The sequence below is a fragment of the Phaethon lepturus genome, unplaced genomic scaffold, assembly GCF_000687285.1.
Source record: "Phaethon lepturus isolate BGI_N335 unplaced genomic scaffold, ASM68728v1 scaffold6625, whole genome shotgun sequence".
Lineage (NCBI taxonomy): Eukaryota > Metazoa > Chordata > Aves > Phaethontiformes > Phaethontidae > Phaethon > Phaethon lepturus.
Window position 1 is genome coordinate 4,540 of NW_010539764.1, and position 18,666 is coordinate 23,205.

The 18,666-nt window shown below is 38.8% G+C and overlaps 1 protein-coding gene across 1 annotated transcript; it reads right to left on the reverse strand.

Annotated features, from left to right (window-relative positions):
* Positions 1 to 417: 417 nt before the first annotated feature.
* RHEB (Ras homolog enriched in brain) lies at positions 418 to 15,729 on the reverse strand (the record flags this gene model as incomplete). Its single annotated transcript, XM_010287205.1, has 6 exons — positions 418 to 526; positions 1,038 to 1,085; positions 1,186 to 1,242; positions 5,519 to 5,601; positions 8,734 to 8,801; positions 15,658 to 15,729. Coding segments are annotated over 6 exons (437 nt in total), but the record flags the coding sequence as incomplete, so codon positions are not given.
* Between the last annotated feature and the right edge of the window lie 2,937 nt (positions 15,730 to 18,666).

Sequence of the window (18,666 nt, forward strand, 5' to 3'; positions counted from 1 at the left end):
TAAATTTACATTAGATATAAGGAAGAAATTCTTCACTATGAGGGTGGTGAGGCACTGGAACAGGTTGCCCAGAGAAGTTGAGGAGGCCCTTTCCCTGGAAGTGTTCAAGGCCAGACTGAATGGAGCTTTAAGCAACCTGGTCTAGTGGAAGGTGTCCCAGCCCATGGCAGGGGGGGTGGAACTAGATGATCTTTAAGGTCCTTTCCAACCCAAACCATTCTATGATTCATTCTAAGCTTAACTTTCAGTTCTTCACTTTCTCCTTCCTTTTACAGTTGCATGGAAAAACTTGTACACATAAACCTGAATGCAGACAGCCATTTTGTTTCCAACCATCTACACAAAGTATCTGCGAAGTACACACAAACATTTTAGCTTCCTTTATTAAGTGAAACTATGAGTCATTCCATTACATTGCTATTCGAATAATCTTAAATCCATTACCTGATTTTCTTTAGCAGAAGATTCCAAGAAAGCTGCATTCCAGGATTCTGCTAAAGCTTTCCCTTCTTCATAGCTGATCACCCTGACCAAAGAGAAAAAGTATGTTTCCTTATAACTTGAAAAAGAATTGGAATTTCATACTTCAGGAAAGTCCTCAGAGTTCTGAAACACATAAATGCATGTAATAGGAATGTCTTCTGAAGTCTGATCCCAGCATTTGCTTTTGGCTGCTGTCAAATACACTACTGGGCCAGGTAAAACTGCTGTGCGACTCAAAGAGCAGTATCCCAAAGTATTGCTTTGTTTTCATAATCTGTAATATCATCCGGTATTTTACAGTTGTGAAAAATACACTTCTGTTACTTGTTTTGAAAAAAACAAAAAGTGTTGAATGGCCTTCCCTGGAACCTTATAGCAAAAGTCAGTATTACAACAAAAGTTCACGGCTCCTAGTTCACATTCTGGACACAATTCCTTTGCCAGTACCTTATTTTAACCTACAACTTGATTTTAGTTACAGAAAGCCAAGAAAACTAGCGCACTGCAGCCACAGACTGCTGTCTTGTATTTCGCACATACTGGAGTTCACATACCGTTCCATATGCAGGTCTTTTTTATTTCCAACCAGCATAATGGGTATTCTGTGAAAGAAAGTTCAGAACTTCAGAACAGTTATAGTATACTGAACAAAGTACTAGTAACATGCCTGCAATGAAATGAGATGAAAGTGTCACTACTTACTGGACTTTTCCCACCATATCCAATAACTTGCCATGGATAACTTTTATCACTTCAAAACTGCAAAATAAAGGGATGAAGTCACACATGCACTCCAATGTTTATCCTTAATACCCAATACACAAGCAATTAAATGCATATGTAGGTTGCTGTGTTTAAAACTTACTCTATGTACAATGGCAGAACTACAAAGATGCTGCAAGCTTTGCCCATTTGTGTACAACAGACAAAATGGTCCCAGAAGCAGCAAAGACTAGTCTATGCCTGTTGTTAGAGCCTCCCCAGCTAGGATACTTACAGAAATAAGTAACATTACCCAGGACTGATGCATCTAACATAGGATCACTAAAAGCACCTCCCACCTCCCATCTGGTTTGTATCTGCAGCAAGATATTTAACTGCTGGAGTCCAACAACTCTGGATGAGCATGTCAAATTAAAACAGTTTCAAAGAAAAAGTAATTAGTTAAGCATACTCCATTTCCAGTGTACATTATTTTTTAAATTAACACACAGCTCATACAGAATTCTTTAGTTTTATTTATGTGAAAGCCAAAAGAAGACTAAATTCTTCTAAATTTCCTATGGAAAGTGAGTAAATTGATCTGCAAGATGGTATAGAAACAGTGGTTATTCGAACATTTCTTGTCTGTTCACCTACCATGTACGTAAAGTTTGCGTGCTGAGAGGTAAGAAGCAGTACTGTGAAATGCCAAGAAGCCAAAAACCTCACTAACAAAATCCACTGCATTTGACATTTAGTACTTTTGAGGACAAGCTGTAAGTGGGGTTGAAGAGCAGATGTTGTGCTCCTCTAATTACATTATGGAAAAAATGCTGGTACATGAAGTGCACAATTCAGATTTGTTTCAAGAGAGGGGCACAGGCCACACAGATGAGGCACACAACTACGCACCAAAAAAGTGACTGAAACTTTTCCAGCTTCCAAGGCTGTTAGCTACAGGCAGTGTCTTGACATGCACTGCATTTCAATTAGAATTTAAAACTCTTAGAGCAACACTCAAACACACTTCCAACTCGGAGCTCTCAAAGAACTGGTGCCTAAAAACACTATTCAAGCTATCTGAATCATTAAAGCTTCTCACTTCTGGAACAAAAAACTGCTACAATATTTAGAAGGAATTTCTGTCAAGTAGGTTGATTTGTCTGACTTCAGCAATAGTTTTCAAGACTGGGTAGAACACAATGCTTCTCCACGTTCAGCGAAGAGTTTTAGTACATCCTATCTCAAAAATGAGTTCTTTGCAAACAAAAGCGTTGACTTAGTCTGGCACAACTTAATATTAGTAACTTAAGTATGATACTACAGATTCCACATTTTTATGTAACCAGTGAAAGGACTTTAGGGTTACAAAGAGCTTATGCTGAAAAGATATTAGTGAAATTCAGGTCTTGAGAACTTGTCTTGGACTTTCATTCTTATAATTATTTCAAAAAGAAGAGTTAAATGGAGCTTGGTTGTGATGAAGTTGAGAGGTGTTGCTACATACAGAACTAGATGACCCTGCGAACTGAAAGAGGAATAAAAATACTACAAAAAATTCTGCTACAGACCACAAAACTGTTTCTCAGTCTGAAGCAACAGGAAAGACCTAATGTACTAGCCACAGGATAACTGAATCACTAATACAATACAATCACTGTTTCCTTTCCACTGTTAGGCCTGCCGTTCCCAGCACAGCTAGAAAAAGCCATGCCATGGCACAACACCGTGGCGAGCTCTCACCTGAGGTTCCAGTGCAGAACACTAAGTGTTCAACTCAGGCTCTTCGTTTCCCAGCTCTGTGTATCTGCTTATCTAGTATAGTTCACAAGCTCTGTTTTTAGTACAAAGACTAAGAATAAAGAGCTGATCTTTGTTAATAGATCAAGGTGGAAAACAAAAGAGAAGTGCTATTTAAACCCACAGAAACAAGTTGCCAAGAATGAAATTGGCTTGACCAGATCAATTTGACGCTCCAGAAAGCTTTCCAAATTAATAAGGCCAGAAGGAGCAGAGGCAGAGTTTGAGACAGATATTGACCAATCAAAAGAGAACATCATCAAACGAAGTTCGTGAAACAGCATGAGATCTGGAGACCGTAAGACATCCTTTCCAGTTGTGACAAGCAAAATAGGGTTAAGCAAACAGTTCAACGTGCGAAATACGACAAAAAATTACTAGCTGTCAGATAAACGTGTTACACAAAATCATGGAACCTAGCAATATACAAAATTGGAATTTAATTAAGCTGAACTAGAGCAAAAGCCTTCCAGTAACCTTGCTGCTGAGAGCCTGGGAATATGAAAAATGTAGGGTGTCAGCATTTACTCAAGTCCCATTTAAACTTCCCACTGGAGGTTAGCAGAGAAGATGATAATTTTAAAAAAGCATTTCTATGAAGTTTGCTGTTGAAGCTCTCACCCCTGCTGGATCAACACTCAGATCACTATACACACTTTGACTAAGTTAAGACAGATGGTGACTATAATTTGATTACCTGGGCAAGTCATCTAAGCTAGCAGAGTACTGTGGAAGATCTTCCCTATTGCCTAACACTGTCTTGATACAGAACCTGAGGAATTGAACAAGACAGCATCACTAATACTTTGAAATTTAAAGGAAGGAGCAAAAAACTTAGAATAAACAGATTAAGACTAAAATACTGATGGAAATACTATCTACTTACAGTCTTAATATACCTTGTTCTGCTAGTATTTTCACCATAATTTGGTTTCTATTTTAACTGATTTAATGCTACCACAGAAAACAGATTTTCATTTCTCTATTTGGGCTGCTAAGCTCACAACATTATGAGGCAACAACTGCAGTAGCTGAAAAAGAGCATGTCCTTTAGCTGCCAACCAGGGCACAGCACAAGCTGCAGAAGCCTCCAAGGATCTCTGCTGATTATAGTCAAAGACATTTTCTCCTCACAGTGCCACTTACCAATGAACATTTTTCTCTTCGCTTTAGAATTGGAGGATTTTCTACTAAAGGCTGAGAACACTAAGTCGTATTTCATAGAAGTTATTCATCACCAACAATGAAGCTCTGATTAAAAAAAGGAGTTAGGTAGTTTAGTATTTCTAGACACACATGAAAGCCTAACATCTGTTTGCATCTCCACCAGATCACACGTGCTTGCCCTTCACTATTTCAGAACTAAAGATGGAAATCAAGAATGAAGGACTGCCAAAACCTGTTCAACATTGAAGACCTTGCAAGCAACAGAAATTTATAGCCAGACCATATCCTTTCTTTGAGAAGCACAGAAGAGCCAAAAGGCAAGTTGTTTTATCTGTACTTTATGATGGTCTACTAAAGAGCACTTGAGATGACCAGCTTTGCCTGCTTCAGAGGAAGAGACACAGAATGCTTCAGCACTTGTAAAACAGCTGATCAGCTTCCTTGCAAGCAGAAGGGTAGCATAATTTTCACTTCTACTTGGAGAGAAAGGCCTAAGATCTTCATCATTTTACTCAAACAAACAAACAAAAAAAAAAACCCAAAAAAACCCAGGATTATTTTGGCTGTCATAACAAGATGCTGTACAATACTAAAAAATTAAGACCTATTCAACATTGACTCATATTTAAACAAAGCAAGACAAACAGATGGAAAGGACAAAATAATGGAAGATGACAAAACCTTATGAAGGCTGAGATGCTTCTTGCAAGTAAATGACTCCACCTGCGATGGACTCTGTCCTCATTTCAGAATGGACTACAGCCAACAGTGAGGATGAAATACGTACTCTGGGAAATTTTTCAAATAACGTATTTGCTGCAGCATGGCAAGAGTGAGTCTACAGGCCAGAAGTCATATATTGATATATTGCTATTTACATGAAAGTTTCTGATGGTTAATCACAACAATCCAAGACAAGAAGTGAAAGAAATCCGAGTACTGCAGCGAGCTACAAGGCTGAGGGACCAATCTAGAAACTAATTGGGTACTTCACATAAACAAGCGGTGCCCTTTCGGTCCATATTTAAGTCCACCTTTGTATCTGATGCTAGAGCAATGAACTCCATTTATTCTTGAAATCATTCTATGTACTTTTACTTACACCTCAAAACAATGTAGCTCAGTACCATCTTGTTTCTTACACAGTACCTTGCATATTAGTACAGATACAGAAAAGTATCTGTGACATTTGGATTTGAAGGCAAATTTCTGAAGACCCATTAATTTTTATTTCTACTATACTTCTACAGGAGAGGGGGATTCAATGAATTAAACACATATAAAGAAAACACAGCAAACGCAGGAGCTGAACCCAGAACATATCTGGTTAATATATGAACCAGAAGAACACAACAGATTTTATTACCTTTTTATTGACGTGACTGAATAAACAAGAATGTAGCCATTGATGTCTATGGAGTACGTCTGAGGAAATATGGAGTATTCATCCTGTAGAAGGAATATTGCATTTAAAATTACTTACTGCCACGGTTCAGAACTTGATGCTAGCAGATCACCAGCAGTTAAGGTGGTCTATTTGTAAGACATGAGGTGCAGGACCATTTTGCATAGGTAGTACTTTCAGAATTATGTTTTTTCATCATAATACCAAATGTGGATTCTTTACCAAATTAAGAGAAAGCTGAGTCAGGGTGTACACTCTAAAAATCTATTCTACAGCCTTTTTGGTTTATTCCCTCTAAGACTGAGGGAATCAGCTAAAGCTACCCCCAATCCTCTTACCCTGCTTAATTATCAGTTTACATTAGTACAAGACATCTACTCTGTCCTACCACTAATTAGCAATTACGTCTCTTATCTTGTTAGTGATACAATTCAAATTCCTAATTTCAACAGCTGACAACAGGATCTAGCAGTTCCTAATTTCAAGTGGCACTGATCACATCCAAATTACATAAGGGATCTGTTAGGAAGCAAGTAACTGTGGCTGACCAACTAACTAATGCTTATCAACTGTAGACGCAAGAAATATAGTTAATTAGTTGCTTTACGACAACTAGAAGTTTATATTACATGACAAACATTTAATTAAAAAAAACAAACAAAAACAATCCAGAAATTTAATCACTGAATTTATTCCCTGTGTAGAGAAGGAACTGACCGAATAGGTGAAGGAGACAAACTGACATATTGCAGGAAATGCTATACAAGTACTATGAATCCCATGTTAAGAATCTAAATTGTTCTAATAGATGTTCCCAGGAAACATATACATTTCGACAAGAGACATACTTCCTAATGTATGAGTTCTCAAATTTTTAAACCTATGCTTCTTAAGATGTTAACTTTAGCTTAAGATCACATAACCACTCTGTATACTGCCATGACTGAACAGATGGAGCAGTGCAATTGAATCACACAGCTTAAATCTAGACAGCCAAAAAGGAATCAAACTTCCTTAACTGGCATATGAGAAAAAACCCTTTATAAATCAACTTCCCAAATTCAGCCAAAAAAATTTGAAAGAATAACACTTGACAAAAGATGCTGTTATTTGCCTTTATTGCTACACGCAATCTCCCATCTTCACTGAAATTCCAAACTGCCACTTCACTTGTCTGTGTAATCCTAAAATCAACACAGAAGGGATCTGAGCTAGTCTGCGCGTAAAACAGGTGAAAGTGCAACTCTGTACTTGTTTGACTTTACTCGGAACTTCTCAGGATCGCCCCAGATGGAATTCAGTGTTAGGTAATATTTCCCTTTGCACTCCTCCTCTGTGAGCCTGCAACCAAGACTCCTGTTCAACTGAACTACACAATCTGAATAGATAACCATGAAAGGTAGAGAGGCATGGAACAGAAGAGGAGTACCAAGAAAAGTAAGTGCCCTAACCTCAGCTGTTTCTAATTCATTATTTAATTTTTAGCTTGTTAGGAGAAGGAAGAAAAGCTGCTATGCTTCCTGGAACTTGGCAGTTCTTAACTTGACCCACAAGTGATAAAACAATGTAGCTGTAACTTTTCAAGTCATAGACAAGTTTTCAAGTATGTAACAAATCTACAATATAATCCTCGCTATGCTGTATACATGAGGACTCCCTATGGATCATTAAGCAAGAATGACTTGAGAAAGAAATCTGTTCAAGCCACACCTTCCATAACCCAACATCAACTTTCCCCTCTAACCTTGTGAACCAGCACTCAAAGTCCAAGTCGTTCACAGGAAAAATCAAATCCCACAGGCTGGGAAAGAAGTTATTTTGGTTTTACTATACTGTACAACATTACATCAACCCTAAAAACAAACCTCAGCAGTAGAGCTATCTTGCTGGTGAAGTTACACTGTCTTCCCAGGTGGCCATTACTTCCTCAAAGAGAATTTTATTTTTATCACTATGTTCCAACTGGAGATGTATGGCAAGCACACTTACAGTGGCACCAACTGAAACCTATGGAGCTTGCTCTGCTGCTCACACTTTTCAGCCTACCCATGTCTCAACCTCACTCTCCTCTGCAGAGTATTCCCCATCAAACATCTTGCCCCAGCAGATGTTGCCAGTATTGTGTTTCTAATAACCTGTCAGAGGTGTCTGAAGTGATAAGTGGATATGGTATTGCTGATTACAAGCTGACACCACATAAATACAGCACAGTTATTCTTAAGTCATACAGGCCTCTTCAAAGAAAATGATCAAACATACCTAGAAGGTTACAACCCTTCTGAATAGTCGCACAGCTATGAGCAAACTTTAAAGTCTTAAGTATCGGCAGCATATTTTACAACACTAACATTGTTTAACCCTACTCATAGTTTAGAAAAACCCAAAGGCATAATATCAGAACTCCCAGAAGGTAAGAATACGTAAGCAATAAAAACCTTAGGATAAAAATACAGGGGGGTTAACAGTTGCTGTTCTGTTTTTTCCTAATATAAAGTCTTTCAAAAGACAGAGCACTCCTGTGCACAGAATATGCAATGCAAGTTCAGCCAAGCAGCACTATATAATGAACACCTGTACTTCATGAAGCTACTGACCATGCTACCCAACACATGTTCACTCTCTCCTCCTTGCACTCCTTGTCATTATGTGAAGGCTCAGAAACATGCATGAATCATCACTTACCTAAAAACGTAAACAAACTGCACTAGTTCATTGGTAGCCCACTAAGTACCACCTATACACATTTCTGTCTACTCCCCACAACTATTTCACAGATACCAGTCACGGTGGTGTAGCTGGAGTATACAAGTAAGAAAGCGTCACAAAAAACTTCTCCATGGCTTACTGAAGTGACATTTTCCATCTGAAGCACGACTGCTAGTTTAGTCCATAAATATCAAGCAAGCTACTTATGAACTTTTTGTACATCAGAGTTAAGGCAGTTCCATCTTCACTTTTTTAGGCATACATTCAATTGACAGGAGGAAAAAACCCCAAGCAACAAAGTCTTTAAATAAACACTACAGCAACATTGCTCTTTGGTGACTAAATGGCAAGGCAGAATCACTTAAACTAACCTTCACCTTTGACATACTCCTGCTACCAACTTAGCTCTACAGGAGTATGAATACCTGTTGTCTTAATTCTGAAGATTCAAAGGAAGAAAGAGAACTTACTTGGCCAGCAGTGTCAACCAGCTGAAGATGATATTCTTGGCCATTTACCGTGATCAGTTTTGTAAAAGCTAGAACAAACAAGAAGTACATAAATATGTCAGAATTATACATAAGGAAGGGATCAGAAGTCAGCTATGCCATTGTCTGCCAAAGCACTGCAGAAGAGAACTTTAGTTATAGGCTTTAAAGTAGCAGTAAAAAGCTAGATCAGGTGGCTGTACTCTTAACCAGCGTATTGCAGATAACAAAACTCAGAAATTTAGTTTAAAATTTAAAATTTCAGAAGATTCTCACATTGGATGCAGCAGTTTCTCCTTTACTTACTTAAAAGGAAAGAGTAAAAAGGGTTTTTACATGCATTTCTAAGAGACTTCCAGGCAACTGTAATTTGTGGTAACACAAGATACTTAAATATAATTAGCATCAAAGCTAACTTTGAACTTATAAGACATTTTCCTCAGTTTCCAAGCAGATTAGCAATATCAATTTCCTAAATGTAAATACCATGAGATAAATGATCTGGATTAAAAAAAATCTTTGGGGGCTAAACCACACACAGCCTAACTTACAAATATTCTAAACCTACATAATGAGAATTTAGCTAGAAGCTCACCGTGTTGCTACCAGTCTATCTAGTCCTCAGTCAGAAAGTACATTCAATCCGTGGAAGCGATGAGAATTGCTTCTCTTCCTTGGATTCATGAAATGTCAACACGCTGTGAGCTGAGGAATCTTACTCAATGTTTGTGTTATGCGACTGCAAAAGCAAACAGCATCACAGCTCTTGTAGGAATAATGTACTACTAAGCACTACGTGTACCAACGAGAGCACACAAACCTGGCTTTGTATCTTCACTTTGGCCTTTGCGTTGCACTCAAGACACAATTACTGGACAGTACTGACACATTGAGTAAAGTTTCAGTTGTTCTCTGGTTGAAGTGGTTTTCCCAAACACTAACAAGTCCTAAGAAGCTTCATTTTTTCATTGCAGCAATGAGCCGGGAAATAGCTAATGCTGCAGTGACCTGTTCATCATACTCTAAGTTGTCCAACAGCTTCCCAAAGCTGCAAAGCTGAACATTTTTGATCCTGCTGTGTGGTCTCCTCCCTACACCTTCTGGGTTTTGTACAGGGTCTCCTACAAGCTGAAGTTCACCAATATTCCTCCTCCTTGACAATGCTCGTTGCCCTGTCAAGTCTCCACAATGTGAATATTCTCTTGACAACAGTGGGCTGAAATACCTGAAACTGGCAGTTTCAACCCAGCTAGTAAATCAAAGCACCCTTTTTAAAAAATAGGAGCAATTCAAACAGCAAAGCCAAACTAATGCAGAATGTCTAAATAAACCGTGTAAAGCATACCTACAATTCCCATTACAATACTGACAAGTGCAATTTGAAATAAAGCTCCTACCTTACCCTATCCCCTAAGAAAGCTGCTTTAGCACACATGCACGCCAAGTTTCTCTCAAGTCACTGTCTGGATGCTGTTGTCATCACTGCACAGAATTTTAGGGTTATGAAGCAAGAATCCACAACAGCTCTTTGCCTTGGATGAATACTGTGGTGGGAACAGAAGCAACTGTTTGTTTGAGCAGATGTTAACAAGCAGCGTTGCTATATACAGTATCACTGCTTCAAGTCAGAGGGAAAACAGACTCATCTGGAGACATACTGCATTAACAGGTATATTAAACATAACAGCCTCTCTCTAGTCTCTTGACACTTCACATACACATCAAAGCACTCTGCAATCAAAGTAGCTTCAAGAACGCCATGGAGTTAATATTTAAAGAGAGACAGAGACAGATGGCAGCTTTTTCAAACTATTCTGGAAGGCTAGAATAGACCCATCAAAGACATCATCATCAGTACCGGAAGCAGAGTGTGACAGAGCCAGGGGAAGGGAAACAGTGGAGGAGTCACCACAGACTGGGTGAGGAGAACTGTTCAGTGCCGAGGCTTGCAGCATTGGAACAGCCCACTGCAAGAACACAAATCTGCTTTGATGCAGTCATAATTAATGACTCCCGTTTCTTTGCTGAAGCTTTTAAAAAATATTCCTGGTAAGAATTTAATCTTGGGAAAAACCTGCAGCTGTATTAAATGTGATTAATGATCCACAGGTCCCCTTGATACAGAGGAAGTCTTCACTTCCAATTCCATCGCCTGTCATCCTGGGACACATTGCCTTCTGCTGTGCCTATGAGCAAGACAAACACAACTGATAATACGATCGTGGCACAGTATGGCTCTTCCTGGTATGCCGAGGACAGATTTCAGCAGACCTGAACAATCTCTGCAACGCTAGTCGTAACGTGAGCATCTGCAAAACGCTGCTTATCAACTGAAGTGTGGATAAAGCCTGTTTTAGCTCCACAAAGCACACAGATCTCAGAACAGGACATGCTCACAGCTTACAATACATAACTCGAGTGTAGCTGTATGAAGAAAGCTGCAATCCCCACCTTCACCTACAATTGTTCCTAGTTCTGATGCATTGCTGAATCTTGGGAGAGTTTGGTGCTGCAGTGAACAGCACAGCACCAAACAGATATACGCGTACAGTTGAGGATACAGCAGTCAACAGCTGCATTGCAAAGAAACTAAAGCCACTTTGCCATTAGTGAAAGTTCTGGTAAAATTACTTGCAGAGTGCAGCCCTGAATGATGCTACAGCTCAGCAGAAGTGTAACTTACGCAGCAACTCCATCAGCTGCTGATCATCGTTGCCCTAAGATCAAGTATATTTCAACTAGACTAACATGAATGAAACGATTTGCATATGCAACTCAAATGACAGCTGCTGTGAAAATAAGCCATTGTGCTAAAAAAAAAAAAATCAGTACCAGGCATAGGAATGCAGGCTTTTAGATCAATAGTGCTACTGAGTAACAGTACGAGCATGGTGCAACATGATTCACATAGAGCTACTGGCTGGTAGCTAAATACAACCACCTCAGAAGGCTTCCTCGGTTACCACCTTCTGCATCTCTTTCTACTTGTCTTCATTCCAAAGCCAGTGCCTGTCACTAATCTGCCAGGACATCTTTTACAACACCGAAATGTGTAATGTAACACAGCTATTTTTCATTTTTCTCAGAAGTCTCATCTCAACCCATTGAGAAGGCTGTTCATCAGCAACTCCTGCAAAGAAGCATACTTTACCCTTCCAGTGCACGTGCCATGACATGCATGGAACAAGTTTAGCCTTAAAGATGCTTCTACTAGCAGACCCATCTAATCCTATAGGTATCCCCTCCACAGCTACTAGGGTGCCTCCAGCCCCCTTCCCCTTTCCAATATGCTTCTCCTCACAATTGCATTAAAAAACATGGAGGGAGGCAGGAAGCCCTTGGGGGAAGACTGTTCCCTCTAAAGAGCTTCTGTCCCTCTAAAGAGCTTCTGAGCCTGTTGAGGGGAGAAAGGAAGGCCATGGAGCTGCGGCACAGTGCTAGACACCTCTCCAAAACTGCAAGGAAAAGCAGAAAGCAGCCAGGCAGGCCTCAGAGGAGCTGAAGGAAACATTTTTGAGACTCAGGCAGTCAAGTCCACTTTCCTGCAACACAAAGTCACTGAATTAATGATAAACAAAGACATCTCTGCAAAGATGTGGGTAGAGGGGAGTTACATGCACATCTTCATTATCTATTCCTTCTGACCTATTTGCTTCAAGTTCCAAATTAGGATTCTAGTTTTTGTTCCAGTAAAATTTGAGTTCTAAATTGTTCTGGTCTTAGCTCCTCTGAGCTAATCTGCCTTCAGAGCCCTGTCCAGCTCAGCATCCACACAGACTCCCTCCACACATTCCTGCTCTGCAAGGATCTTCCTTCTCTTTCCAACACTCTGCAAGTAATTGTTCCACTAGTTTCTCAACCTGTCTGAAGAACAGCCAGCCATCATGGCGTCCCTCCTGTTGGGACACTCAGAAAGGGAAATTCTATTTTGCTAAGCAATTAACACTCACCTCCGCTGCTGCCACAAAACGCTACAGGCTACACAACTTTAGCAGAAGCAACTGAATTCAACATGCTTCCTAAATAAACTAACTTTTCTGGTTCTAATGTAATATAAGCAAAGGAAAATGCAGCAGTGAAGCAGTATTGACTAACAAAATTCAATTAAGTGAAATCTGATGCAGCTTATTTTCCCTTTAGCGCTTTCAAAGAAAGCAGAGATTTTTACACTGGAACAATGACACTACTAGAATATTACGTCTTACTCCTACCGTTCAAGGCTTATATGCTATGGAACTTGTTTCTGTAAGAGCTTAACTATAGCTTGCCTTCTATACAATTTAGCTTTAGAATTAATTTTTTGTGCAAGTTTTATTATCTGAAGACAAAAGTTATGAAGATCAAGCTACCAGCAGTACTGTAGTTTTCTACCCTTTCATCAGTACTGGTAGAACACTATAATAAATTGTCAGTAACAATTTTCTGGAGACAAACCAGAAATCACATAAGCCAAACTATTCTTTAACCTATATTTTTTTCACTTCCAAGTTTTGTGACACAAAAGCAGACCCAATCACTAGATGAAACTGAAAAGGTTTTATAACTTGCTATAAAGCACTGGAAAAATGCAACATTCTCCAATACCACCTCTAGTATAGCAACCTGGACTTCTTGATCCCTTTTGCCAGCACTGTCAACCAGATTTGCAATTAGAAGCTAGGAAAACAAGAGTTGATTACATACTTTGTCTCTTACACCCCTGCACATAATCAGAAACATACAGCTGCGAGTGTCAGAAGACTGGACTGATCAAAAGATTTGGATTTAGAAAAAGCATTTTAAAAACATTAAGAACTTAAGTCAAAAGAATGAGTTTATACTAATCCCATCAAAACTAGTTTCACACGTCTGTCTTAAAAATATATACCTTCAATATATTTTCAATTTGAGTGGCAAATTTGAAAGTATTATCTTCTCCATTCTTCACAGGAGCGTTTTTAAAATTCTCTCTATCAGACCCTACAGGGCTTAAGGATGGGACACGCTACCTATGGTTTTGAGCCTCAGGGCACATCTTTTACGCTTTCAATGCTTCCTTTCCCAGCAAGGTGTTCTGATGCAAGGAGGGCCCTTCATTTCCCTGCCTTTCAGAAAGCAAATTCCTCCAGCCATGCCACAGATCGCAAGAATTACACCAAATGAATAACGCTGTTTGTTTTCCAAACAAGTAAGAAATCAAGTGAAAAGTTAAGTCTTTTCAAGACACTCCAGCCCAACAAAGTTTCCATGGCCATGACATGCTCAATGTTTAGAGTTCAGATCAAGTAAGCAGTGCAGACTACAAGAGTCAATTAAGCACAGAATTCGCCTCGAGTGTATTTTCATATAGTTAAGAAACACTACCAGTGCGAGATATCGAACTACAGAGTTACTAGCAGCAATAGCTTTCTGTGGACAAGAGCTTGTGAAGGATGAAACAAGCCAATCTTGTACTAAGGTGTCAAAATCCTAAAACAAGATACAGACTTAGTATTTTGGAGAGACTTTGACCCCGTGTCCCTCAAGCTCTGTTCATTCCCATATACCTGCATAAAACTAAGATTACTTTAAATATTTTGCATTTATATAGCATAGTGAAAAAATAAGCTGTCCCAACAGGTATTAAGATTTAAAATACAGAAACTTATTCCCCAATATTTTGTTAGCAACTTCAATTCAAAACAAGCCTTATTTATAATTCTAACAAAGTAAAAATGGATGATGGGAAGTGTTAATATTACAGACACCTGTATAAGGACTAACGGATCATTCAGGTCAAGAGGCAAATTATCGACCCTGACTTGCTAAAGCAAATTTAGAGCTTCTTCAAGAAGTAGCATTTGAGTTTGATTTCTAAGCAATAAAACAATCCTGAGTAAACTATCTTGATAGCTACCGATGTGTAATTATTACCATATATACCCAAAGGAAACCTTGTTCTGCCGATTACTTCAAAATTCCAAAGTATCAGAGAGCTTAGCATCCTACTGCACAAGTCTGGAACAGTAAAAATGTGTGCTACCATTGCATTTCAGAAGTCATTAAAATACATAAACTCCAGGGTTCCAATCATGAAATCAAAGTTTTATTTGCCACATGATTAAAGCGAGCCAATATGATCAAGTTACTCAGCCTAGCACCACAGCTGCTCGAGTACTTTATGAACACTGCTAGCTCAGAAAGAGGTGGTTGGATTGTAACAAATACCAGGTAATTTGCTTCTGAAGTGACTTGTTGCTCTTGGCAGTGTCTTTAGTATACTAAAAATATATCTTTACTTACCCGCTATGCTAGCTATTCACAAAGGCACCAATATTAAAAAAACTGCTAAGAGAAAAAAAGACACTTGACAAGTCAGTATTTGCAGCAAGCTGGTTGTGTACCAGGCTTGTTATCAAGCAGCTGGAAATGAGTAAATTAAAAGACTATCATGTTATCATGGCCACCCCATGACTATCTTCTAAGAGAGTCACTTGCTCCGACTAGTACTGCTGGCTTTGTGTTTGTCTGGATATACTGATCAAATGAGATGTTTGAGCCTTTGGAACACTTGTATATAGTGGCACATTTTCATGTAGGTATGACATGCTTAATCTGAAGTGCCCTGACTATATTAGGGGAAGCAAATGTCCAACAACATACATATAATACAAGGAGATGCATTTTAGCCAGATTGATTAGGTTTTCCTTCACTTAGTGTTAAAAGACAGTTTAGCTGTTTGAAGAAATATGCACACATTGATTTCCAGGTTGCAATGCTGTAAGCTTGGTACACATTGGTTTAAGAGAGTAGTAAAACTTAACAGTTAATTAATGAGCTTTAATGTTAATATGCAAATGTCCACATAAGTAATATGTATAACCACAGTGGCTTCTAATAAAAGTTAGTTAGGTACAGAAGAGCAGCTTGTCAGTTATTTTACTTACTGTTCTCTATGGTTGGATCATATGAATCAACAAACTGTCCTTCCACAAACTGAATCGTCAGTGAAGATTTTCCTGTCAAGCAAGGAAAAGATTATTTGTATTGAAACAAGTCTTCAGGCTGTTATCACTTTACACTTACTAGCAGATACACTAATTTTTTTTATAAGAGCCAATAGGAGCTTTATATGGTTCATTTCAACATCTATGCATGACAACTGACCTATTTTTTAGATTAAGTGCCTACTCCTAGTAAATGGGTCTCCTGAACATATAAAAAATAGTGCAAGAGCTACTCAGCACATGTCCTGCATAATTTAAGCGCCTCTTCCAGTTTAAAACAAGTCTAAAAGTAGCTGTGTCCAATCCTCATAAAACTAAACTTAAACTGTTACACTTGGAAGGTTTTTCTGTCAGGTAGCAAGGAAAACTGGAAATCATTTTCAGTTACTGCACAGAAAACTAGGAACTTGGATAGAAGTAGCCAAATTTGGTTAGACTAGCAGACTGGACTTCTTTCCAATGACAAAAAGATGATCTCAAAGTTCTTGAGATCAATATACTCCCCCCTTCTATTAATCCTATTAATACCACACCACAACAGACTGGTGGATGCTCTATTTTAAGCATAGCGATTGACGGGGCATCACTGGATTTTTTTTCTTTTGAAAGCAATTTAACTGCTACTTTTGCAGACAACATTCCCAATTTCGGTTACACTGATCTGATCATACACCCCCCAATAAAGAGTAATGCAAAATGTTGCACTTAGTAGCAGATTGAAGAAATGAAAACTAATTTAGTCTTGAAAAATTTTACAAGATGGTAAAAGCGAATCGCATAATTGACCATAAAAAGCACCTTTAAAGCTCCGCAGCTGAAGACTTTTCAAAGCATTACTGAAGCCTTAACACAATTTCTGTTCGCACATCTTCTACATTTGGGAGTCTAATAGATCTAATAGATCCTATTATGTTTACTGGACAAATACTCTTTTATAAAGATTGCCAAGTGCATTAGCTGCTTTTAGACATGAGCATATTCTTCATGCTCCTTTACATTCTTCTCATCAGCAAGAAGCACAAACAAAATACGACCTCATGTTTAAATTTAGACTCAAGATCATCCTACTCAGTGGAAGCCTTTCAATGACATCATAAGTAACCAATGTTGTAGATGAACTAGTTTATAGTAGAACTACTTTCAATAATTAATTGCTTTCAATAGATTGCCCACTTCCAGTACTTAAGACCATGCTATGGTTATACTTTGCTGTAAAGAAAATTCTTTCTTAAGCACTCCTTCAGGTGAGATTAACAGTTTTCTACTTCCAACATCCCCATTTTTGATTCATCATAAAAGGCTCTTGACCTGTTCGCATTTGACTTTTTATTATTACTAGCATACTTAGCAAGTAATTTTATTAAAGACATTCTAAAAAAATTGCAAGTCAGACAAGGTACAAGGATGAATGCGATGCAAGGGAAGTTTGGCTTAGTATTTATGGTTACACGTGCAGTCAATTCCCTCATTAACCGCAGTATTTCCAGGATTTCCTTCTCCAGGAGGAAGGAAGAAAATGTTACACAAGCATCATTATTTGGGATTTTCCAACAGCCATAGCCTTCATCAACTCATTGGTTTATTATAAATTAGCTGCCCAGCTTTGCCATGCTTATCCCTTTTGCTGTCTCCTACCAATCATGCAAGTTTATTCAAGATGCAATGCAAAAAACCCCAGACAAACCCCCAAAACACCAACCAGCACCCAACTTCTAAAAAGTTGCTTTTTCTCAAATTGAATTCTTATATACCATTTTCTGATACATCTAACAGCGCAACTAAATGTGTCATGTGCACTGTGCATGATTTTACAGAGAACATTGCACTTTAAACTGTTGCTCCAGCAAAGAGAGGAGGAGGAAAAAGCAGCCATGCACATCTGAAATCATCCTACTAAGGACAGACTTAAAACTGAGATTATGCATCCCAACAACTTTCTGAAACCGTATTTTGGACACCACTTAAGAGAGTGAATGAACTGTCAAGCTATTTCTTCTTCAGCTATAAGCTTATGAAGTTGCTACCCAGAGTTCACGCTTCCAGATTCTTTGCCAATACCAGCACATTAGGCACTCCATTTTAAAACAAAATTAACTATTCCTATATTAGGCTATTACAACTTCAAGATAATAAGAGCTAAGTTAAGCAATGTTCATCACTGAACATTTTTCCTCCTAAGAAGGATCCTAAACTAACCAAAAGACTTGACTGCTACTTTCTGTCTGTGCCAAGTCTGGAAACCAAATACCAGAAAGAAGTCTGAGCCAACAGAAAATGCTGCATTTGACATCCAGCTGTATTAATTACTGCTTTCCTCCTAACAGTGAAAGAGGAGGAAACAAAACCAGACAAAGCCAGTGTTCCAACACTCTCCTCCTAAATTCCTCCAAGCTTTGTAACAAGCCTTCCAGTAATGATGTGTTTGTGATCACAAGAGGATGCCTGCTTTCCTCAATGAGCCACAGGGAAGCTCTCCAGTCTTGGATTCAGCCACGTATCCCTCAGGATAAGTGCATGCAACAGTATCCCACTAAATGAAGGCTTCCAAAGGGGACACAAGAAATTTAAAACCCAAGTCATTAACACCCCACTGCCTTGTCCCAGCCATGCTCAAGAAGCACGCATGATCATGTAAACAACAGCTTGGCTTGAACTTTGTCCCACAGGTTTTATTCCAGGCCTTTGACCTATGCTCACGGACAGAGAGGAAAATTAAACTGACAATTTAGCTCCCTATCTCCTCTTTCCCCAGAAAGATCAGGCAACGTTTTCAGAGAGAATTACAACATAACCATAACGTCCGTGAGGCACAGGCCAAGGAACTGCATGCAACTGCATTTACTGATGTGCTAACTTCATCTCTGAGCACCGCAGGGAGGAGTATGCAGGGAGATACTGCAGTCTAGATGTGCATAGCACGCACGTTTCAGCCCAAAAAGGATGAGAGAA